Raw genomic sequence first — 25,478 nt, forward strand, 5'->3', positions numbered from 1 at the left:
CACCCTCCCACCCCTTTTTGCTGTTTCTTCCAACTATACATCTTTTCGACCCATTCTTTATTCTTTCTGATCCTTTATCATTTCTCCTGAAATGGGGAAAGAGTGGAATTCTTCATAGGAGGAGGAGAGCAAGGAAGGTAGAGGGAGAGAGAAAAGGAGTAAGTGTAAGGAGAAATGGGGGTGAACAGAATTCTGTGGCTCTCCAGAAATCATTAAGGAAGGAAAATAGCATTTACTGTGTGTTCCAACGGACGGGGCTTTGAAAATGTGAATGCTACCAAAAGGTTTAACTGCCAGCTTTAACGCAAACATCCTCTCTCCCAAGCAGCTGAAGATATAATGGCCCCACACTGCTTTTTTCAGCCCTGGCAGGTGGCAGGCCACAGGAAGGAAGAGGGAATGAAGGAGCCTGGGACCAGGGAGAAGATGACGAAAGGGGGTGGGGACCTGCCCGAGGCTGCATCCCTGGGTCAGGTGAGGCAGGAGCCCAACCCAGGGGCGTGTGACACCAAAGTCTGTTCCCCCCAAGACACGAGGCTCCTGAGCCACGCTCACCCCCGGGAGCCACCTGCCTGTCCTGTTCCCGCAGGGCCAGGCTCTCCCGCTCCCCTCAGGTAACAGCCAAGCACCCGGCAGGCTGGTTCAGCACCGGGCGACGTGCAGGCGATGTGATTAAAGGTGAGTAAGGCACGGTCCTTGCCCTGGGGAGCTCTCAGTCCGTAAAGGGCTCAGACCGAACCCGAGGCTCATCAAGGAGTGTGAGCAGGCCCAGGGGTGACGGAAGGAACAGAGCCCCTGAGTGGCGAGGCCTGAGCCGAATCCTGAAGGGAGCGTGGGAGTCCACTGAGTTCCCGGACAGAGAGAGGAGTGACAGGTGGAGGGCCACGGGTGAGACGCGAGCGTGCGGAGCCACGAGGAGAGGTTCTCGGTAATAAAAAGGAGACTTCAAGGTACGCGGTACAGGAGAGAGGTGCCTGTTCGGCTCAGGACCCCGGGCCATTATATCAGAACTACTTACGCTACATAATCCTGCTCATCCTCTGCCTGAAAGTGATACGTCCTATTATCTACAACACAAAACAGAAAAAGAGCCAGACTTTAGAAAGCAGAACACCTGCAGGTATAATGTAAATTATGAAAAGTTTCTGGAGAAAAAAAAACAACACCATAAAAGTAAAATCTTAGTATAATTTGTTTTTACACCATTTTGATTTAGCACTTACACAATTCACTTTGTCGGTATTGTTTTTCCGAAGTGCAAGAGTAATACAATAAAATAACTGCAAATACCTGGTATCGGGCACTTTTTGTGAAAAAAAAAAAAAAAAAATGGGAAGGGGGAGAGATCCCATGTGATCAAAGTGGATTTCAGTGACCAGCTGGTCAACCGGAGACTGCTGGCTGCCAGTTCAATATTTTACTTGTCACTTTAAATTTGCCTTTTACTGTTTCTTTTTTTAAAAAAAATTCGTTTTCTTCAATGATCCATAACTCACAGGGCAGCCCCTACAAGTAGGCATACATTGACCCAGGTTGCTCTCTGGCTGAATCAGGCTTCAGGGAGGTAGGGCTTCAACCCTGCTCGAGAGGCACCTTCAAGCTGCTACCCGGGTAAGGAGGGAACAGCCTGACCTGGATAGTTTGGGCAGGCGTATGCAACGGACACTCTTTCTTAAAATGCAGGATTTGCTAGACTGCTTCAACATAGGTCCAACTAACCTTTCTGTACTAACCAGTCACTTGCTTCGTGACTGCTCCAGGTCAAGTACTCACACCCTGTATCTCCTTCCAGGTCAAGTACTCACACCCTGTATCTCCTTGAGAGAGAGACAGAGAATGTGTTTGTCCAAGAACACGCCATGCGTAGTTGAGCCCAAGAACCCTGGCTGAGAAATCTTGCTTTACTGCTGTGTGACCTTGGGTAAATCACTGAATGCCTCTGAGCCTCAGTTTTCTCTTCTATAAAACAGGAAATTATAGAGCTTTTGTGAGGATCAGCCATAATGTTTACAAAGCCTCTGGCACATATCAGATGTTCAATAACGGATGACTATTATTAATAAGCTACAGGCTCTCAAGTCTAGGATTTCTTGGCTTTTTGGGGTCATAACTCCCACTTTTCATATTTCTTCCTCCTCAATAGCCTGAGAAATTTCTTGGTCATAAAAATCATGGGGACTCTGAACTTTAATAGATGCTACATAATCCAGCTTGGATCTAAAGGGTCTCACGACGGATTGAGCCTTTTGGGTTGAAACTGTTTTGGGGCTTCTATTCACACAACTCCATCAGAGGATTTCAAGGGGGCAGATAAGCATTTCTGTGCTGTGCACACAGATTGTGCACTTGAGCTGGTGGACAGCCCCATAGGGCTCTAGAGAGAAGGGAGAATACTGAAGGTTAATATGTAGGATTTCATAATACTGGTGAGTCACTATCGGTCCTACTGTCCTCTTCCCTTATAAAGAGGTGTCCCTTCAGTGACCACGGGGGTCCGTAAGTGCAACCACGGGACCAGGGTTAAGCACAGGGAGCTGGTCTAGAGGAAAACAATCTTTACCCCACTCTCTGCAAACCATGAAGATACAGGCCATAGCTTGGGGGATGGGAGGGTCTTTAGGAGCTCTCATCACTGGGAAAAGCACACTTCGACCCATGGAGTGAGAGAGTGATGGCATGCAGTGTCGTCCATTTGGGAGGCTGGAAGGCAATTTTTCTTGGAAGCAAGATGATTTTTAGGAGCCCTATTTTGCAGGGACAAAACTCTGGGCAGGTCTGCTGTAGGGTTATAGGGGCACACCTGCACTCCCAAGTCTATGCCAGAGAGTTTTCTGTTTTTGTTTTTTTTTAACGTTTATTTATTTTGGGACAGAGAGAGAGTGCGAGCAGAGGGAGAGGCAGAGAGAGAGAGGAGAGAAAATCCCAAGCAGGCTCTGTGCCGTCAGCACATCAGTGCACAGTCCAACTCAGGGCTCGATCTCACGCACCGTGAGATCATGACCTGAGCTGAGATCAAGAGTTGGACGCTTAACCAACCGAGCCACCCAGGCGCCCCATGCCAGAGATTCTTAACCACAGGTACACATCAGAATCACCTGGGACTTCCTAAAAATATTTATGTCTGGGCTTCACAGCAAAGACTGTGATTCAGCAGATCTAGGAGAGAAATAGGAATGTACTTAGAAGAATCTCTCCAAGCGCATAAAACTGTGGGCTCATGGTCAAGAACTGGTCTAGTTTAACGTACAGATCTCGATACGAATCCACTGGGGGTCAGATCTGACCCTGTTATGCCTTCCCCCGCCTGCGGGTGGGCTCAGTGTCAATGTAGCAGCGTGCCCGTGCAGGAGCGCCAGGGGCCCTGCCTGGGAAAGCTGCTGTTTGCACGCCCGGAGATGGAGATGTATGTCAGAAGCCACACACACCGACCCGGAGAGAAAAAGGACTCACGTGATATCAGGTCAAAAGACTTCTTGTCCTCGGCATTTGGTTTCACTTGGCAGGTGAGGAGGTTCAGCTTAGCGGGTTGCCTGTTAGACTAGAACAAGAAGTGAGGAAGTTACACGTTGCATTATCTTCCCACCTGCGGGGTCCGCGGCCTGCGGGGCAGACGGGCAGCTTCATGCAGTGCGTGTGGTGAAGTTTTATTTACCCCGTTAGAATTGTGAGTCTCATTAAAGAAGGACAAAGATCTTAGGTGGCCTGACAAATGTCTTTGCAATGTACGTGCATATCCTGGTGATTAATCAGAATGGAACCAGGATCATCCGCCTCCCTTTCAATGAAGAGTGGGCACGCTCCATGGAGATGCACCTTTCTGAACTTACACGTACCCGAGCACGAACAGTCGGCACTCTCCGTACTGTATCTTACTGTGAAATGCAGAGGACTCCAAATGACCCCAGGAATCAGTCATCCCAAACCTGATGTCTCAGGTACCCACACATCTTGGTTGCAATGCACAATTTAGTACTTCTCTCAAAAGCGCAAAGACAATTGACCTGTGAGACACTGCTTAACAAGACATTGTTGAATGAGCTCCAAAATCTTGGAGAGAGGGAAAATATAGTAAGGATTTCATATCATTTGTCAGCAAATCTCTTGCTCACACACATCATTCATTCAGGCCCGGCAGTATTTAGAGAGTCACGCTAATTTAGGCTTTGCCTACATGGAGTCTTGTTACAGAATCACCCTGGTCAAAACTCATTCTTGCCCTCCTGTATTTGTCCAAGGTCACATGTTGGCCAACGGCTGATGCCAGATGTCTGCTTCCTGCAGGAGCTGACCAAGGAGGGAAGTGTCTGAGAGCCCAGGCTGGGCTTTGCTCGAACACAAGCCTGCTGAAGTAAACAATGGAACTCTAGTCCTGTGTACCTGCCTCCATTCTTGTGATTCTGAAAATCCCCCCACCAGGACCATTTACACCCAAGGAACTTGAGTTTTTGGGGAAAACGGAGCGGGAGAGGATAGGAAAAGGTCACACGTCAGTGACCCAATCAAAGCCCCGAACAGAGATGGCACATGATTAAGACAATTTCAATAACACATTACCTCTCTCATTCTTGATAGTGGACACTGGACAATTAATTTGTTTACCTTCCTGAGCTCACTGAACAATTTGTGAGATTCTCCTTCCTCTGTGCTTTCAATGAGTTTAGACACAGAGATTAATGCCACTTGTCCTAAAAGATCTGTTCCAAAAGGAAGCTGTCTGGGGGAGGAAGTGACAGACCCCGAGGGACTTCATGTTGCCTGCATGTAAATTTGACTCAGGCGTGGAAACCAGCAGTGAAGTCCTTCGCAGGATGGTTCTGCCTAAGAGGAAACAGCACTTGGGAAAGGGTTCCCGCACTACAGAACTGGTTGCCAAACTTAGGATGGGGAGGCGGGGGTTTGTAGGCCTGTAAATTTTTCTTAGAATGCACCTGGCTTGTGGGTTGCTAAAGGCCTCAGCCTCCAAATCCTCGGCTGCAGCCACGCCCAGGCCCAGCCCAACTGCGGAGGGAACTGTCGGTCCCACATCTCATCCTTCTGGATGTTGGCGAGAGGGCTGGAGTCCCACATGAATGACGATCACATGTGACAGCCTGAACAGGTAGCGATCCCAGTTCACTGTAAGACTCTCCATAGAATACTGGGTTCCAATTTGGCATCCACATTTAAAGGATGGAGAAAAGCTTAGGAAAGACCAGGAGATGATTAAAGGAGTGGAAAATGGGCACTTTGAAGATCGGTTAAAGGCACTATTTAGTCCCAAGGGAAGAAGGCTGGGGAGGGATTTAATAACCATCCTCAAGAACATGAAAGGTTGTTATGGGGGAAGGCTGAACAGCTGTTTTCCATTTGCACGAATGAAGAAGAAATATACTCAAATTGTAGAAGATCTGAGCCAGACATAAGGAAGAACTTCCCAAGCTTAAGATGATTATGTATAATAAGAGGTTTCAGGTTTCTTACCCTAAAGTTGAGAAATCTCTTGGAAAAATTTAAGATTTTTTAAAGTTTATGTTTTTTGAGACAGAGAGAGAGAGCGAGAGCGAGCATGTGCAAATGCCCACAAGCAGGGGCAGAGAGAAGGAGAGACAGAATACCAAGCAGGCTCCACGCCATCGGTACACAGCCCGATGTGGGGCTCGAACTCACAAACCATGAGATCATGGCTTGAGCTGAGGTCAAGAGCTGGACGCTTAAATGACGGTGCAACCCAGGCACCCCCAAAATATAAAACTTTTTAAGACACCATTCACATATGAATGTAGCAGAGAATTCTCTGTAGCAGAGAGTATAGATGATTTTCTCTCCCCAAATCTATATTACTCCAGTATTTCTGAGCCTAACCAACAGATACAATCAAGTAACAGATACAGTTTCAGAAAGAAAAAAAGTAACATTAACTGGATTCAGAAAAGTTAAACATGCCATTCACCTCTCATTTCTAAGCATGGACCACCTCCAAGTTCACTACCAGAAAGTTCCTGATGATAAGCGTTCTATACAGTGTAAGTCCTTCCATGGTTGGCCCATAATTCCAGTGATGATGGCGTATGGTATTTATTTCCTCGGAATTGTGTCAAGTCTACTGCACTGACACTTGTCACATCAACACGCACTTCATTTGACACAGGTCCATCTTGCCTACATAAAGGGTTCTTCCCCTAAATGCCAGTGAGACATCTGACAAATGACCTATTACTCCAAATGTGAGTTTGAGAATCAAAGAACACAATTTTTCACTGGTGAAGCAGTCAACATAGCCAGTACTGAGCCCACAAATACCAGAAACCAGAGTGGTGTATGCTCAGCCAAAGTCCGCAGACCGAGGCCCTAGAAGGCTCAGGAATCAGTAGGGTAATCCACATTTGTAGATTCCACGGTAGAAATCCACATTTGTATAACTTTCCACAGTAGAAATCCGCATTTGTATAACTTTCCAAAATTTCAAAGCACTTTCTCGACATTAGTACTAATTTATAGGTATATTGATTAAAGAAAGTATAATCTTGCTGGCATTTTGGCAGACTAAAATCAAAGACTAAATGACTTGCCCTGGGCTACATCACTGGGTACAGTTTAGGAAATGCTTTCATATTGTTTAAGGAAAGGAAAGAAAAACTCAGAGCGAAGAAAGCATGTACTTATCGAGTCCTTACTGGTGAGGATTCCTACCGCACTCAGAATAAACACCACAGTCTGTACCTCAACTCCAATACTGCCTCCTGGCTCCTTTGGACCAGCTCCTGCCACCGTGCCTGCGGCTCCCTCTGCTGGGCGGTGAGGGCACTGGCCTCCCTCCCGTGATGCACACACCCTGTGGCCCTCCCAGATCTCCAGGCTCTGTCCTTCCCTCCAGGGCTCTCAAAATCAGCACTTCCTCAGAGGCGGCTTTCCTGGCCTGACGACCCTCCAGCGACTTTGCATCCCCTTTACACCTGCTCTATCGTCTTCCAGTCTCTGATTACTCCTTATTTCCTTCTTTCTTCCCGCTGAGGGCACACACGTTTCTATTTTGTTCACTAAAATGTGCCTGGCATACAGCAGGCACTCAATAAGCGTTTACGAAATGAATGAAAGCATTCCAGTTGCCTTACCTGCACTACCTCGTGTGCTCCCACCTGTGAGGGAAGCCACTAGTTTCTTATACTAAGTAACATGAAGAAATGGAGGCACAGAGACGTTAACTCATGTTCCTAAAATCTCCCAGTAAGGAGGCAGCAGAGCCTGGAGCTGAACCCCGGTCTGAAGGGACTAAAGCCCCGCTCCTCCTCCCGGCTCCACCAAGCGGCACAGGCCTGGAAAGACGCAACGCGGAATCGCTCAGGAAAGGGTAGAAGCCCCAGGGCACAACGGAACATCTCCTTCTGAGAACAGTAAGGGCTAGAAACAAACAGAGCGAGGGTGTCCAAGGTTCACCTCTACTTCGGTATCTTCTCAGGTCATCGGATTCTCCCCCGGTTACTTTTGTAACTGAGGAGAAATTTTAGAAGCCTATTTGATACACCTGTTCACTTACTTGGCCCAACAGTTATTAAGCCTCTGCAACATCCCAAGCACACGCGAGAACACTCGGTCTGCGCCATCAAGCAGCTACGGGAAACGGACCGAGCACGGATCTGGAATGTGTGCGGAGCCTGGGAGCGGGGGTGGGGTGGGAGGGCTGAGTGGGGAGTCCTCCGGAGAGGCAGCCTCAGCCCTGGCGAGGGCCCAGAGGGGGAATCTGAACAGGGTGGGGCGGGGGAGGGGGGACAGTGAGGAGGAGCAGGTGCAGGCAGTGGGGGTTAAGAGGAGACCAAGGCAGGAGCGATGCCCCCTGGGGAGGTCGGGGGGAGAACTGCATTGGCGCTAAGGAGCTCACATCCGCGCCTCTGTGGCTCGGACAGTCTCCGGAAGGGAGTCATTCCAACAGTGGACACTTAGGTTTGTATGCAGGGGCGTGGCTGGAGGAGGAAGCCAAGAAGGTAAGATGGACGAGTGATGATGGGGGCTGGAAGCAAAGCTACAGTCGTGGTACTAAGGGCTGGGGACTCAACATACAGCTAAAGAGAGAGGCTTTTAACTAATTATTCTAGAAGTTACCTCTATAGGGTATGTGTTCTCACTCAGCCCAGGCGTCTGGGTGGTGAGTGGAGGGCAGGACGCACGGTCCCTGCGGGGGGGAGGGGTAGGGTCTGCTGCTGAGCAGGGACTTTGAAAAGCTACGCGTGCTTCTGTTCCAAACATCGGTCTGACATGTGTCAAAACTGAAGACTTTGTGGCTCTGTTCCCTGAGACTCTGAGGCTTGTCCTACAGATTTCACTTTTCATTACAAGAATGACATAAACTGGGGACACAGTGCGACAAAGAAACTGAATGTTACCTGTTAATCTCACTTTCACACCCAGAGATGATCGTTGTTAATACACTGACTTTAACAAAACATCTGGGTGTGTGTGTGAGAGAGAACAGAGAGCTAGAGAGAGAGGTGTCTGTTTTTAAAAAATCATGGGTTCGTTCAAGTTGTGGATACCGTTTTGCAAAGTGCTTTTTTCCCCAACTAACAGTTTACACAGATGTGTTCGTTTTATACATACACGCGGACCCGGCAAACCCACCCTTGAATGTTTCCCTTTTGGAAATACTCCAAACTGGGGAAGCTCTGCACACGTTCCGTGAGCAGAAGTGATGAAGATATTCTCCCCGGGACAGAATGCACTGCCACTCAAAACGGAAAATGGCTGCTCAGCCAGGAAGCCTGTCAGCGACGTAAGCAGAAAGGGAAGGAGTCGATTCCGATGAACGTTTCTGCGTCTCCGGGAAGAAAACAAACAGCACACGTTGGTCCTTAGCTTCGTGTGCGCCACGGGGAAATGTTTGCGCTGCAAGTGCGAAGCTGTTAGCGCAGGCATACTTCTCGGCTAGCAGCCAACAGCTGTTGCTGGAATCAGTATCCAGAAACGAACTTCTTTCCCTCCATCATCCTGTTGACTTGCTCTGCTTCGCAAACCAGAACTGAGTATCAGCCACTCCTCGGGGGAATAAGCCTGACCCCACCAGGCTGAGGCTGTTGTGTGAAAAGAGGTTAAATAAGAGAGCTCTCTTCCCTTTCTGTGCCTGGTAACAGAGCTGTTCCGACCATTATGGCCATTGCCAACTTTTTGCTCCATAAATATTTAGACACCTACTCTGCCCTAGAGGGACACATATATTTGGCACGCAATGAATAACCACAATAACCTCTGGCAAGACATTAGGTACACACTGAACACCTACACGGCAGAGAGATCGGATCTCTAAAATTTTAGTACATCAAAACTGCTTTTTGGAAGTATTTTGGCTCACTTGGGGCAAGGTAACAGCATTCATTCACTGGGCACCTACACTGCTAGGTATTTTTAGAAATTGTGTTATTTAATTCTCGCAATAACCCTAATAACTAGGTCCTGCTACTGTACCCATTTTACAGATGAGGAAACGGGATGGTCAGGAAGGCAAAAAATAAAATATTTCAGAGAAAGGAAAAAGCAAAGCTGAGATTTGAACAAATTCTTTCCCAGAGCCTTTTCCATTTATCTCACACGGCTTCCTTGTCAAGGCAAGCCCTTGGGACGTTTGCAGAGTAAATGAGAACATGTTTCCTGCTTTTTCTTTTCTGGTTCTTCCTACCCTGGAACGGTCAGTTCCCTCATTTCCCTCAAAACCACTTAGTGTATCTGTTGAGAAATCCCACCCATTCCTGACGTGTTCCATGTTCCAAAATTACCATCTTGTGGCTACAATGAAAGCTCTCCACCCCTTTAGTGGTCCTTCTGATAGATAGCTTAGGGAAGGGGGAGGCGATCATCTCCCTGAAGTAATTCCTCCTAGAATCTGTATCGACTGTGGATTCCTTCAACCCCCCCAACCACTTAAACCTTGGTGCTCACTTCCGGCTGGCAGAATGTTATGTGTGAGGAAGACAGGTTTGAATATGTAGATGTTCTTGAAAATCTCTTACTGCAGTAAGGAACCTGATGGTCTGTTGTGCTGTTAGGGCTGAGAATCACTGGATTCAGTGGGCCAACAGCTGCCTCTTCCAATCACCTCCAACGGCTCATTCGGATGCAAGCCACAGGAATTTGCATCTGAAATAAACTCTATGCTGTCGCCGCTGATCTATAACCTTGGGATTGAAATACAGTAAAAACTCCTATGCAGTGTATTAGTCGGAAGCATAAACGACCTGTAAAACATAACCAGACAGACTTCTAAACATATGTTTCATGCAACTTGAACTTGGGAAGTCCTCGGATAAACATCTTCGGTTCTGCATTTGCAACGTGGCGGAAGCCCAGAAAGATATTCCGCAGACACCCCGAGTTTCAGAAATGGTGCTATTTTATACGTCCACATACCACTGTCTGCACTGGAACAGCTGTTTCTTCTGCAGGTGACCGTGACTATTAAGATTCGGCACCAGGGGTGCCCGGGTGGCTCAGTCGGTTAAGCTTCTGAGTCTTGGTTTCGGCTCAGGTTGTGATGTCGCGTTTCGTGGGATCGAGCCCCGTGTCAGGCTCTGTGCTGACAGTGTGAAGCGTGCCTGGCATTCTCTCTTCTCCCTTTCTCTGGCCCTCCTCCTCCTCACACGCTCGCTCGCTCTCTCAAAATAAATAACTAAATTTAGAAAGGATTCAACAGCAGTGCTGGTGGGACCAGAGGCTACATTTTGAACTTAATTTATGAAAGTCAGCTCTGGTCTGTAAAGAAAAGGGAAGGGGTTGAGGGTGCCAGGTCACAAGGGCAGTGGGGTGAGAGCGGGCTGCTCAGGGGAAGAAAAATGGCACCACCGGAAGCGGATGGAGGGGACGCAGAATTATCAGTCAAAAGGGGGAGAGAAAAATTCCAAAAGAGGATTAAAATAGTAAGTGGTTCAAGATGTCGTTACACGTTTTTTCATGGTTCTTGCTTAACTGGAACTTCTGCTACATCAACTGTAGTTTTTAAGTTTGTTCTCGAATGCTCTTTTTGTTAGTACCTGAATATACAGATGGCAACAACTTTCAAAGAATGTGTTACTTAAGCCTCCAAAAGACTCTTCAAACAGGGTAGGGAAAGCGGTGCCACTCCACTGGCTCATCTCGGGTTCCCTGAACGTGCTTCCTGGCCTCGGGACTGTGGACTGCCCTCTTCCCTCTGCTGGGACTGCTCCTCCCTAGTTTTACCACTAACTGCTCAGAAAAGCCTTCCCTGGCCACACGAAGGCAGCTCCCCTTCATTTTCTACCCCAGCATGCTGCTCACTTCTTAGAGCTCTGAGCCCTGGGTCACTGCAAGCTCCGAGAGGGCGCGGCCGGCTAGTTCATCCTCGGTCCTCTAGCATCCGGCCCAATGGCTGCTTGGAATCAGCGCAACAGTTTAATGAGCCAAACATTCCCATTTTACACTGGAGAAAATGGAGGCTCCAAAGGCTTATGTCACGTATCCAAGGTCCTACGGATCGTTCAGGGGTTTGAGGCCGGGTCTCATGGGCTCCCAAGTTTGTCCTTTGACAAGTCGTCGTTGCTTCTAATCTCTTGGAGAAAGGAAAATACTCTCTTCTTGCGGTGGGGACAATACATGGAATCTGGTGGAATCCAGCATAGCCTCAGGAGGCCATAAGGGCCGATCACAGAGACCCGTTGTTAAATCCGCAGCAAGGAAGGGGGCGGGCGATCTGCTGTGCAGACTGCCTTGTGCCTCCTGATGGCCTTCTGGTGCACCTGCCAACCCCCTGGCAGCCGAACGAACGCAGCCCCTTCGGGCTTTGGAGTGGACTGATAAACAACAGTCCCTGGGAACTGTCTGTGTATCCTCAAAGCCCAAAGCAGGGAGACAGACATCAAATTCTTAGGCTTTGGTGACGCTGCCCTGGAGGTGCCAGAGGTGCTGTTAACCTCTGACAGGGTGAAGAGGACAGGTACCTGAACTTGGTTCACAAAGCATCTTGAGAAGTAAGGAAGTAGCAATACAAAAAGAAAAAAGAAAAATTCCAGTAAATCAGTTTCCAATGGAGGTGGTAACACATTAGGGAAGAGCAGTAATAGCAATAATAATAACTGACTTTTTTTGAGCACTAATTCTGCCCCACAACCTGTTCCAGTTTAATCTTTACACCCACCTACGAATTAGGGACTGTTAATAGCCCCATTTCATTTAGACGGGGGAAGCCTCATAGGGATTCAGTGTCCCCTGGAATTCGAACCCAGGCAGAGTAGCTCCAGGATCCAATGCTGTGACCCACCTCAGCTCCCCGAGATGGTGACAGTAACCGCTAAGTTTATGAAACGTCCAGTGTGGTCCACGTGCCACAAAGCTTTAAATGCATCTGCTCCTTGAATTCTGTCAACACCGGAGGACGCGTACCGTTATTACCCTATTTCACAGATGAGGAGTAAAGTTAGGTGCAGTAACAAAAGCCACACGTGGTAAGTTGCTGGAAGGGTATTTCAGTGCAGGGTGCCTCAGAAGGTTGTGCTCCTGATCCCCACCCCTTTTAACATTTATTTTTGAGAGACAGAGAGGCACAGCATGAGCAGGGGAGGCGGAGAGAGAGAGATACAGATCTGAAGCAGGCTCCAGGCTCTGAGCTGTTTGTTAGCACAGAGCCCAACGCGAGGCTCAAACTCATGAACTGTGAGACCATGACCTGAGCTGAAGTCAGATGCTCAACCGACTGAGCCACCCAGGTGCCGCCCCCCCCCCACCCCTTTTAAAAAGTTCAGCCTACCGAGCACCTTCTCAAGAGGCTCAGCCTGGTCCAGTCCCACTGGTTTCTCAGGCTCTTTGAGTAAAATGCCAAACCTTCTTAGTGAACATCTGTGTGATAGTTTATGAAAATACTTTTAGTGTTGGCTGATTGAGAAAAAGTGACGATAAACTTAGTGACTTGTTAGGGTGTTAATCGTTAAGAGCATCTGCAGGCATTTGAAAAATTGAGATTTAAAAGAAATCAGTTTTCAGATCCAGACAAATTCACAGACGCTTTGTCGTATCTTTAATATCAAGACTCCCCATTTCCTCCTTCCAGGAAACCCGGACTTGTCTACTCTAAGGCCCTATGATGATTCGACGAGGGGTTTCTTTCTCCAAAGAACTATTACTGAAGCCACTTTCAAAGGCCTAACAACAAGCTGGCATCTGAGAAAAGGCCGATTCATATAGTAGGAAGAGCAGAGGCTTCAGGGTTTGAAAACTGGTCCAGCTGTTTACAAATGGCTAATTCTAGGCATGGGATTTAATCTTCCAGAGTCTTTGTTTCTTCTTCTATAAACTGCGGTTTCACCCAAAAGTATTCAGTGAACACTACCTGTATGTCAGGCAGTGTGCTGGGTACCGGGAGATCAAAGGTAAGACATAGTTTCCACCTCCTAAGAACTTTCCAGACCAAAGAAAAGTGAAGATGGTGGCATCTATGTTGTATAGCTAGCCTGGCATGCTCTAAGTGATCAATAAACGGCAATCACCTTTCTTGTTTCAACCCAGGATCTGAGCTGTATGTGACACTGAGGTTAATAAATCCACCAAGTAAGGACTTTGGAGAAGTCAAACTTCTTACACTTTTGCAATTAATGTTTTAGGATTATTACAATAAAGTCATACTCCAACTATAATTCTTACATATTCTTTGATAGCTTTTTAAATTATATACTAAACTGCTTAAAGTAAAAAGGATAAGAAAACAACTCAAAGATATAGAAGTTTATGTATAATAGTTTTGTGGCTGGATATAAAGTCCTTTATCCTTAAGCTTTGAGGCTGACTGAAATGTTTGTGATAGATTTCTTAGAATTGGTATTTTGAAATACCACAAGCATTTTATACTTTGCTCAAAACATACTAGATGGCCCATAAATGGAAGCCACTATCCATACATATTACTGTAATAACAAATTCAGAGATTCTCAGTGAATCTGATTCCCATAGTGATGTACTACTTTGAGTAGTAAATAAAAAAAAAGTATGTCTTTGAACAGATACAAGAAAAGCAACGAATTTGCAGATGAGCTCCTGTAGGGCTGGCTGCCCCCTTTGCAGGCACCCCCAAAAATGCATTTCTTCCTTAATAGTAAGCTAGGGAGATGACTGGCCCCCAGAACAGATCATTCTCGAATGGTCAATCCAACAGTCCATGGCTCATCAATCTAAGTGCATACGCGACCCTCTGCTGGGTCACGTGGGTAAGTGACACCGACTGGGGGCCTTCAAGCAGTGAAATTCCCACGTGCTCAGAGGTCCCAAACAAAGCCTCCACGTTTTCTAACAAAGGTTGTTCTGTCCACTTTTCCAAAGATGACTCAATCCCACATGTTTCCCCAAGGAAACTGCTGGCCTTCGTTTTCAACTGGATTGTAAGTCATCAGCAGTGTTTGCAAAGTCAGGAGAAGTGGCCTTTCTGTAGGAGGAGCAGGGATGGGACTACAAGTGATGTAACTGGCGGCAAAAACGTGTCGCCCAAAGCCAGTGAAAAGCAGGCAAGAGAGTAACACCAATCGGTGGGAGGGAATCTGAAGTGAGGTGGAGGAACCCACTCCCCTGCCGCCCCCCCCCCCCCCCGGCTGCTCTGGGCGCAGGAGAGGTGGACCCACAGTTTCCAATGCTCGCAGCAGGAGAGCCTGCCTGCCGACAGACAGAATTGCCAGGACACCCGGCGAGGTGATGCTGACAGGAACGATTCCTGCTAACTGAATGCCCCCACGGAGCACATTATCACATTTAATCTTCACTATCATTTCCTCAAGGTCACACAGTAAAGGACTCAGATCTGACAGATGCCACAGTGCTTTCTCACGGCCACTACACAATGTAGCTGATGTGATATTTGCTGTTGATTAGAGCCTTAAGAAAGCACTGACACAGTTGGCTTGGCCACAGCTACGTGTTTGGCAAGAACAAGAAAGGGAGGGTGGAAGAGAAGTGATTTTTATTTTTAGCAAACTGTCCGAGGTCACAGGACCACCAGTGAGCAGTGCCACGGACTCACTCCATCCACTGCTCGGTTTCCTCACACTGCGCTGCCTCCCCCGGCAGGCTCTTAAGAAAGCCCAGTAGGTGGGACACGATCAGGTCATAATATCACTTGTGAAAAGGCTTTCTGAGGCCGTCACATAGCCAGATGAATCCGAGGGAGGAGGAGGGGAAAGCGAGGGTACACGTAGCACATCCCTCACTAAAAACTCCTGATTCCCGTAAGGTCAAGTGGTCAGAGACTTTCACTGTAGTGCAGTTCACCCGAAGGATATTCTTCTGGTTTTTGTTTCTGCTCACAAACTAGATCCATCTCAGAGTCTCACCACTCGGACCCACCTCAGCTCATAAAATCAGACAATAATCAGCCACAACCCGGCTCGGGAAAGCGGAGGGAAGAGCAGGCACAATCCCACCCGGGCAACTGCTGCCCTCAGCCTCCAACCCTAGGGCACAGAGCTGCACTCAAACACCTCCCCGGTCATAAGGTTCTAGCTGCTGTCACAGCTGCTGCAGGTGGTAAGGTCTGAAAAGACCACCCTGGATACCTTCGGAACTCGCCCAGAGACAGGTCAACCCTGTGGCTCCCCAAGAGTCAGGATACTGGCCCAGGAGACGCCAAACCTTATCACAAAAGTGAAGGGCCGTCCGTGTTGACTGCCCTTATGAATGAATCGCTTCTCAGGATTCGTGCCATGCTTCGGGCCATCAAAGAATTCCAGCCTGCACGAACAGGCAACGTGCTTCTCCCACACACAGACTCCCAGGCACTCCTGGTTCAGGGCTGACTATGTCCGTGATGGCCCAACCTGGGATCCCATGCTGGGGAGGAAGTGGGGTTGCAGGTGAGGGGAATTCACATTTTGAGGGGTGTGGGAATGTGTACGAGCAGAGTTCCAACCTATACCAGATCCCGGCTGTGCCATGTGTGAGCTATGTGACGTGTAAGTGAACTTTTCTGAGCCCCAGCCCCCCCATCTGAATAGTGAAGGTGACATCATCCGTAACTTAGGTTGTGAGGGTTAAATGTTACAACGCGTTAAGGTGCTGGTGAATGCCCAGCAAATGGTGAACATTCGAAAACATTAGCCGCCATGATGGTGATGGTGGTGGTGACAGAAATGCTTTTGAAAAGTCAGATGGTGGCGATCTTTGCTTTCACAGAGAGAAACATAGGCCTAGAACGGAGACTGTTTCGTTGTCTATCAAACAGGAGCAACAGAAGCTACATAAAATAGGTTCTGGTAATGTGCTCAGAACAACGAATGCACAAGCCACAGAGAATACTCAATAAATGTCATCTATTCCCGTCAGTGTTTCTGATCTTGGATCATTCTTCTGACACACAGCCCCCCAAGTATTTTAATCACCAACATAATGAGCAGAGTGGGCCCCTGTGTGGCCAGCAAACACCATTAAGCACTCACAGAGGCTTCAAGACTGAAATCCCAGCATTCGTCAGGTGTGACACAGGCTGATTTCTTAGCCCCTTAATGACAGCATCTATCTGGTGGGTTGTGGCAACAATCACATATGGTGACACAGGGGAAGCACCTTCTACAACTTGGCTCATGGTAAGTGCTTACTTACTTAGTGGTAACTAACATTCTCGTGACCATCAGAACTGTTTCATAAAGCAACTGCGTGGGATTAAATATGAACAGGTCAAAGTTATCTCATCTGGGGCCTACTCCAGCACCTGGAGTGGAGTAGAAGCTTCATGAAACGTTACCAAAGAAACGAATTGTTAGACAGCTTTAGCGATAACTAACTGATCTAAGTCCACCTGTAGGATTTCCCGTATCAGGTGGATGGCTTGTCACAGCTGGCATGATAGGTCAAAAATCTCAGTTGGACTGAGGGAAGCTGAGGGCCTCTGAAGAATCACCCTGCAAGGGTTCTGCAAGGGACAAAGGACAGAGATGATAGAATTGCTCAAGTTCCATAAAGGCCAATAACCGTTAAGACAGACGTATGGAATCTTCCAGCAGGAAGGGTTTGGCCACAGGTTTGTAGTGACTACCTTGTGTGTACCGAGGTCTGAGGAGGGGGTGGGGCTGAAGAAAGATGACTAGGACCTGGTAAGTGCCTTGGGGAAGTAAAGAGTCTAGTAGGATGATGGGCTTCTGCAGGAAGAGAGGCAGAGTGGAAGGGGCATCATTCCCAACTGTGCCCGCTACTAGCCAAGTCACTGGGCGTCTCTGTACTTTAGTTTCTTCATCTGCAAAAACGAAGGGCAGGTTACCACATGGGTTGTAGAAGGGATTGAGTGAAATAAATTTTATGAAGTGTCTGGCAGGAAGAAATGCTTATTAAGTGGTACTTCTTGCTCATCAGAGGACAATCTAATCTCAACTGTGAATAACGAAAACTTGCCAATGTAACAAATGGCTCATCCCTCATTTTTACCATCCTGTTACCAATTAACGGCTTATCATAAACTCGAAGGCCTCATTGGCACAGGATACTGAAATTTACCCGAGCTTCTCTCCAAGCTGGGATTGCCGGGTGCGACTGCGCGTGCCTTCGTAAAGACTCTTGGTCTACTGTGCGGTTTCCAGTTCCACTTGACACATCTGCCACTATAACCTTTGCATCTTTAAGGGTAAGAAGCCATTTCTTGCTAGTTTTAAAAGGGCCAAACAGTAATTACTTATTTTACGGTGCGTGTCCTGACTAGCGCTAAGACTGAACCTTTTTTGACAGTGTATTAATTCTGCCAGTACAAGACTTTCAGTTGAAAATGGGTGATACCAAACAAAAGTTCCAGCTAGAATGTAAGTATCAACTGTAAGTATGCAATATATATGCATATGTAACTGCCAACAATCTGGAGAGAAAACAGAATAGAAGCGTTAATAGCTTAGTTACTTTCTACTTGCCACTGAATTGCCTTTATTCCTAAAGAAAGGGGAGCCACAGCAAGGCAATCTTATGATTTCAGTTTTATTTATATACATTTTAGCCCTTTACCATAATGGGGGCTTTCTGAGTGATTTAAATAGTAACAAGAAAAAGACTGAACATATTGTACGCATGTTATTTCATTTCCTAATTATTATTTCATGCAAAGAACACCCTCTGTCGTCTTTATAATTCAGAAAACTTTAGGTTTTTTAGAACCACCAGTGAGATTTCCCCAAAGATAAGATTATGAAATGAAAGAATATTGTGGGAAACGGCATGGGATGTTCTAGAGGGGCAGGAGAACGAGGCAGGCCACCACAGGACAAGACGAGACCCATTCCTGCGGTAAACGAGCATCCCACGCTGTCTGACCCTAATCCACACATTACGCATAGCGGGTGGGGGTGGGTGGATTTCAGTGCTGGGTCCATCATGTTTTTGCTTCCTAGTCCACATGGCCGAAAGGCCTCGCAGGTGCAACACGGTAAATCACCAGGTGCACTTACCGTGGCGTGTGAGATGGTCAGGATCCCGTTCTTGACTGCACACTTCCTCCTCTGCCACACTTTCCGGAGCCTGAAGAGCAAGTCAGACACAACCCGATAAGGTAGCTGGTTCACTCTGTGACATGCAATTATGTCGTGTTATGTATGACGATCGTTAAAAATCGTAACAACAAAACCACCCCAAACCAAAACCCACGAAACCCAGAAAACATTATCACCCCTTTTATTATCCCAGGTGGAAGGTAATTCAGACTAGGAGGCATATATAAGGACGCTCATTATAGCACTGTTTTTAAAATTTTTTTTCCCCATGTTTATTTGTTTTTGAGAGAGAGAGAGAGAGAGACAGAGAGAGAGAGAGAGCGCGAGCATGAGCATGGAGGGGCAGAGAACCTGAAGCAGGCTCCAGGCTCTGAGCTGTCAGCACAGCTGGGACTTGAACTCATGAACCATGAGATCATGACCTGAGTTGAAGTCGGACATTCAACCGGCTGAGCCACCCAGGTGTCCCTACAGGACTGTTTTTGATGGCAAAGTGGGAAATGACAGAAATCTAACAGAAGAATGAATAAATGCATTATAGGTATTTTCATATTATAGAGTATTATGCAGGAGTTTAAGACGATCAAGTAACTATGTCTGTGCTGACATACATTTCTAAAACATACTATTGATTGAAAAACCCAGCTGTTTTAAAGTAATTCAGGTATCATCTAGTAATGTTAACATTTTTTAAAAATATCACATATAAAATGGGACCCTAAGTTTTCTCAGGGTACATAAATACATGTACAAACATACAGAAGAAGGCCTGGAAAGAGGCACATGATACTGACAGAAGTATTCCTGTCTGGGAAGGAGGCCCAGAACTGTACTAGGGGTTGTGCTAAAGAGTTTTTAACTGTATCTGTGAATCTTCCACAAGAAGGCTGTTTTAATCTATTGGTTCTGTAATTAAAATGAAATCTAAAGAAACTAAGAGAAGTAACTGAATACATCTGCCAGGTAAGGAGGAGTGGGGGCGGGGCCACCTCAGGATCTAGAGAAAGGAACTCAGGGTCATGGATGAACATTTTTGGTAACTTGTACGCCTCTCCTTTGGGAAGGCGGACACCTCTCCTCAGAAAAAGCCAAACAGAACTCATTCCATGTTGGAAGTTTTTGTTTTCGGTGATGCTCCAGGTATCGGTGAGGCTCTGGGTGGCGATGTGCACATGTGCGGGCAGGTACGGACGCACTAGTGAAAAGCAGTCCCATGAGGAAACGGAAACCTACAGGGAACCGGGATTCTCCGGGGAAGACGAGGCTTCTCTGGCCTTCGGTTGTCATGGAAACAGACAACATCAGAGGAGGGAACTGTAGCTTCTCCTGGCATTTAAAATAATATCATCATGTGTTTCCTTTTCCTTCTTACATGAGGCCTCTTAAGAAACCTGCCACAATATGAATTTAAAACCAACTCCGAAGACAGATAATGTTGTCTTGTTGTGTGTGTAACTACTAGAGAGGCATGGTTTAGTCTGAAGCATGCTTCACAGAGGGAAATCATCTGACACCATCTGACCACAAGTAAATTGAACACACTGTGCTCAGAGTGCCAGTATCTTCAGGGGGTAAATGCAGAACTCCTGATTGAGAAACTGCCCTCAGATTATGGCTACGTCACCGACTAGGGGAAGGGCCAACGAGAGGTGACATCTGTCACACGGTCATACCTGCATTCGGTTAAGGTAGTCAGTGCTGTCACTAGTCTGGCATCCCAACCTGACCCTCGTAAAAGCCTGCTGAGTCAGGCGACGTATTCCCTGGACTCACGAAGCCCAAACAGGCATCATCCTTCTTTACCAAAACGTTTTAAAATATCACCCAACCAACCTAACAAATAGTCAACTGTGAAGAAACTGTCCTGCCTCGGTTTACTCATTTTATTTAGTAAAATCTTTATTCATTAGTTTTTCTTAATGTATATTAAGGAAATACAAAACCAAACACAAAATTGATTTTTTTTGCATTAGTAATAAAGCCAGGGAAAGTGACATAAAAGCATTCATCTTTCTGGCTAAAAGAAATTGACCAGGCGGTGCTCCAGGTCACCAAAGGGGGGCAAAATCAAGTCAATCCCTTGTCCATCTCTGTGAATACTGTGAGAGCTTTTATTCCTGAGATTTCTATGGAATGGCCTCTATGCCCATGCTTTCCCCTTCCTGTATGGAAAGCTTTAAGGATGCTTGTCTGCGAAGCTCCTGAATGGACATACCATGGACTTTTACCATCTTTCCAGACAGCACCATACAGAATACCAGTTACACCATGCCCAAACCTCAGAATTCCAGAAAAGGAATTTTCTATTAGAAGGTGGTCTAGTATCACTAAACTAGCTCCAATTCTGAGGCTCAATTACTTGGGCTTCAATGTCAGCACCATCATCCACCAGCCATGGGACTCCACTCACGTTACTGTCCTCTCGGGGACTTACCTTAATCTGTGTCATGAATATGATAATGCCCATCCTGTAGGACTATTCTGACAAAATATACGTAGAACAGCTATTCCTTTGCCTCTCAACAAATGCCTTTGGATCATAAAGTTTTAAAATTACTTTAAAAAAAATTAAAGTGTTTTTTAAATTGTATAACAATCTTGTAAGTAACAAGGAGTGTTCCAGAACTGGAGTCAGAAGTTACTAAAGCAAATGATCCTTTGGAGAAAATCACATGACCCATCAGTAGTCACTGTTAGCAAGTGAGTCTGCCTTCATGTACAAGCACTACAGTTCTTTCCTCTTCCACAGACAGCACTGACAGGCCACTCTGGGTTACCATTATTTACCCCTGCACCCTGTGCAATTATGGGAAGCTGGCCCACCTCTTGTGTACTGTTTACCTTCTGGCACCTAGCTGACTGCCTGAGGCACCAGAGTGCTTAATAAATGTGTGTGAAATGAGTGCATGAAGGAAGAACAGACCAGAAGAATAGAGGAGCCAGGTGTGTGAGTGGATGACAGCTGATACCCTGTGTATCCCAAGGGCGATCAACAGCGGCGATGCCCCCTCTGAAAGATGAAGGGGTATATACCCCAGCATTAACTCAGACAACCCATGTTAGAAGTTGGCTCCTGTACTTACTGGCTGTAGGATCTCAGTCAAATTACTTCACCTCTCTGAAGGAGCTGCCTTACTTACAGGTGTCAAATGAGGTGAATGACAGGCACCTGGTCGTGTCCGACAGGCACACAGCACACGCTCACGTGGGGATGCTTCCCCTGAACATTTCAGGGTTTAAACCAAATGATACCTACGCAAAGACTCTGCTGACCTTTCTCAACCGGTAGAAATTAACCATCTCACTTAGAAACAGGCAATCCTCATGTCAAGAAAACCCTCGTGCCTTTAGGCAAGTAGTGTTAAAACTACAGGATTAATTCATTTATGTCCACTAGATACCATGGCGTTGGGGCTACAATGTGATCACTGTGTCTGTTAAGAAGAGCCCAGCTTAAAACTGTGATTTGAGTAACTAGTGTGTCTTTTCTTCTTTTAAATTTTGCAAGATTTAATAGTCAACATTCACTGACTTTCTACAAAGGGCCAGGTGTTGCGCTACGTGCTGGGATGTTTTTCTTTCTTTACAGCCGTATCCGCAAATCCTGGTGGCCCTACCCCCACCATCCAGACTTTGACCCCTTCTTCCCCCTCTGTGGCTGTTCCCTTGATTCCCATCATCTCTGACCTGGCCTCCTGCTTCCGCTCTTAGATCCTACACAGCCGTGCTCAGCCCGGCAGCCAGAGAGCCTTTCAAACGAGTCAGAGTTTGGCATTCCTCTGCTAAAACCCTCCAAATGACTCCCATTTTCACTCAGTGGCTTCCACAGCCCTCCTGGCTTGGTGTCCTGCCCCCTCTAACCTTGTCTGCTGTGACCCCCAGCTCCTCTGTCCTTGCTATGCCGAACTCCTGTGTGTATCACAATAGGAAGCACGCTTCCTTCCCCCAGATCTCTGCAGAGATGATCCCCTTACTTCCTTCAAGTCTTTGCTCAAGCATCTCTTCACGAAGTCTTCCCTGACCACCTTGTATGACTGTAAGGCCACCCCTACACACGTCCAGGCCCTGCCTTGCTTTATCTTTCTCCATAGCACTTGTTACCATCTGACCTTCCATATGCTTCCTTCTTTATCGTCTGTCTCCTAACTTAGAATGTAGGCTCTAGGAGGCTAAAGACTTTGTTACCTTTTTTAATGTCTATTTTTGAAACAGAGAGAGAGAGAGAGAGAGAGAGAGAGAGAGTGTGTGTGTGTGTGTGTGTGTGTGTGTGTGTGTGTGAGAGAGAGAGAGCAGGGTAGGGGCAGGGAGAGAAGTGGGCTCTGTGTTGACAGCAGAGAGCCCAATGCGGGGCTCAAACTTGAACTGTGAGATCATGACCTGAGCCGAAGTCAGATGCCTTACCGCCCAGGTGCCCCCTTTCTTACTTTTCTTGTTCAATGTTATATTCCCAAACGTCTCTAACAGTGTTTGACATATATATACTAGAACTCCCAAAAGACATTCATTGGATGCCTGAGTAGAACAATAAGCAAAAGCGACAGTGATCAGAAATTTAGGATTATAATTTACAGAAGGAATGGTTGAAATTTCAACAAACAAATAAAAAAATGTGATTGTCTTAGATAAAAATCAAGGAGTGCATATCCACAAGCAATCAGAAAAGAAGAACCTTTCTTTCAAAAAGAAAAGCAGTTAGTATAAGTGAATAATTACGGTTCTACTTATGTACTTATTGTGAAGAAGAATCGCCACTCAAGCGATGGAAAGGAGGCCAGCGTGGCCGGGCGTGGGGAGAGAATGGCACCAGACTGGGCTGGAGACAAAGGCAGAGGTGAGACCCTCCATGCATTTCAAGCATGGAAGTGACTTGATGTGCTTGTTTAAAGGCTACTCTTAAGTGCTGTGCAGAGACGCAGTGGAGAAGAGGGAGGGGCCACAGGCCGGTTAGCCAGGGACTAAAATAGCTCAGGAGACAGTAGTGGCTCCTCCAAGGGCAGGGCAGCAGAGATGGCAAGAAACGCATGAGGTCTTGATACGAGCAGAAGAGCTCGTAGTTATAGTTATACTGGCTGTGACGTAAGAGAAGGAGAGGGGTCAGGGGTGACTCTCAGGGTTGGGGTTCGGGCGGCCAGGTGGGCACTCCAGGAGAGAAAAGGGCGATGGATAAAAGCAGAGAGGTGGGCGAGCATGAAGTCCGCAAGCCACTCGGTCCCTGCCTTCCTAAAATGGCGATGTCACGAGGCACAGGTGACACTTAGGGACCACGGGACAATGAATGCTTCTTCTAAAGACAGTAGGCTCTATCAGCTGAGGAAGACGGGTGGGCTAAAGGTCTAGAGCGAGTGCATTAGGAGAGTCTGAAGTGTGCTTTCCTATTTGGGGGGCGGGAAAGAGTTCCTGGGTTACTAGCACCCAGGAAGGGTGCCGGGGCCTCTAGGAGGGCTTCCACATACCCGTCGCTTTTCTTCAGCAGGTAGCCCTTCTTCTCGCTGCCATATTCCTTGTTGCCCTGGAGCTGATGCATGCTGTACCCTCCTTGCCGGCTCTGGGAATCCTAGAAAGGAGAAGCCACAGATCAGACCAGTGCCGGGCACACTTCTCAGATCCTTGACTCTATTCTGCCACTGGGCCTCTGTGCCCTGGTCAGGGGCGAAGAGAATTCCAGAATTCCAGAACTTTAAAGAGCTGTCAGGTCCTTGCCTTTATTTCAGAGGAAACCGGGCAGGGAAACAATCAGCAGAGTCACAGGCAAGTCTAAGGCAGAGCCGGAGGCTGGGTCCAGGACTCCTATTTCTAGTTCAGAACCCTGCTCTGTTTCCAACACACTGAGGGGCAGACCGTCCTGTGACTAGACCAGTTTACACGGGCAGCAAAGGCCAGCACAGGAAGGCAGGGAAAACTGAGGTGGCTCACACAGTGCATGCAACCTGAATGAGTTCTTCCCTTGTGTACACCTTTTCTCTTTCACGTATTCTGCTGAAATGCCCACCATAAAAAAGGACCTTCTCAGCCAGGTATCGGGAACTGTTATAAATTCTGGTTTTGTAACTAACAAGGGTTCTGTAAAATAAGCTGTCAAGCATGCTTTTAACTAAAAAAGAGGATTCTCTGGCCACGGAAAGTGGATGATGTGGAAAGAGGGGGACCAGGACCAGCAGAACAAGACAGAGGCAAACCAGCTTGACCTAATATCAGGACTCTGCTGTTACTTCCCCCTCGTTTCTAAAGACTGCATGACCAGACACAGCCATTCCACTCTGAAAATGGAAGAAATAAACCAACAACCTTGAGCTGCAGAATGAGCACATGGGGTTTAGACACAGAAGTAGGACAATACATGCTCACGGAAAGTGTTGACTTACTCTCCTAGACTTCGATCAGGAAGGGCAAAGGCAACAGAGAAAAAAGGCAGAACAGTTGAAAACATAGTTAATTTCATTGATAGTCATCGCTCATGATTTAAGCACTTTTCATCACATATAGAGACAACACCATCGTAAAGACAATTAACACCAGAACACATACCACCTTCAGAATCATGATAAACTTCAGGTGGTGGGACAATAAAACGTCCTATATTTGTCCTATATTTGTTTTACTTCAGGTTATTTGAGTCAGACGGAAAAAACCTGCATGAAAGGACACATCTCACCAAGATAAAATGGCCGACAAACTTCAAAGTGTGCATATGGGGAACCAACACCTCAGTGAATCCCAAATTACTTTAGAAAACCTAAAAAGAACCAAAAATTGTAGGAGGATTCTCTTTTAGTTTTCCAAGCAAAGAGAACATAATAAAACCCCCCAGTTCAGAAGTAACGCTTGAAGAACTATCTGTGTATGAGGTACCATGAGGTACCATCAGGATGGCCTCTCTGGCATCTGGGATCCTTTGGACCAAACAGTACGTGCTCTGTGGATGCAAATTAGTAACAGCTGAGGAACATCTCTAGGGCGGTGCACCTCTGTGAGGCTACTCCACATGGGGTGAGCTCCGTGTTCAAAAGCATGTCCTGAATACCTAAACAGGAAGGCACTGAGGACACGGAGTGGGGCACGACCCCT

At 46.9% G+C, this 25,478-nt stretch overlaps 1 protein-coding gene across 2 annotated transcripts in view; it reads right to left on the reverse strand.

Moving 5' to 3' along the window:
- Positions 1-25,478, reverse strand: part of ASAP1 (ArfGAP with SH3 domain, ankyrin repeat and PH domain 1) — a 346,825-nt gene that overhangs the window by 50,393 nt on the left and 270,954 nt on the right. For both annotated transcript variants that reach the window (XM_053896107.1, XM_053896106.1), the window contains exons 12-15: positions 23,867-23,967; positions 18,372-18,441; positions 3,451-3,538; positions 1,019-1,067 (exon numbers count right to left, since the gene is read on the reverse strand). In XM_053896107.1, the coding sequence (XP_053752082.1) occupies positions 1,019-1,067; positions 3,451-3,538; positions 18,372-18,441; positions 23,867-23,967 (308 nt within the window). The remainder of the gene's footprint in view (positions 1-1,018; positions 1,068-3,450; positions 3,539-18,371; positions 18,442-23,866; positions 23,968-25,478) is intronic.

This window comes from Panthera pardus, unplaced genomic scaffold (assembly GCF_024362965.1).
Source record: "Panthera pardus isolate Hobbes unplaced genomic scaffold, ASM2436296v1 HiC_scaffold_7, whole genome shotgun sequence".
Classification (NCBI taxonomy): Eukaryota; Metazoa; Chordata; class Mammalia; order Carnivora; family Felidae; genus Panthera; species Panthera pardus.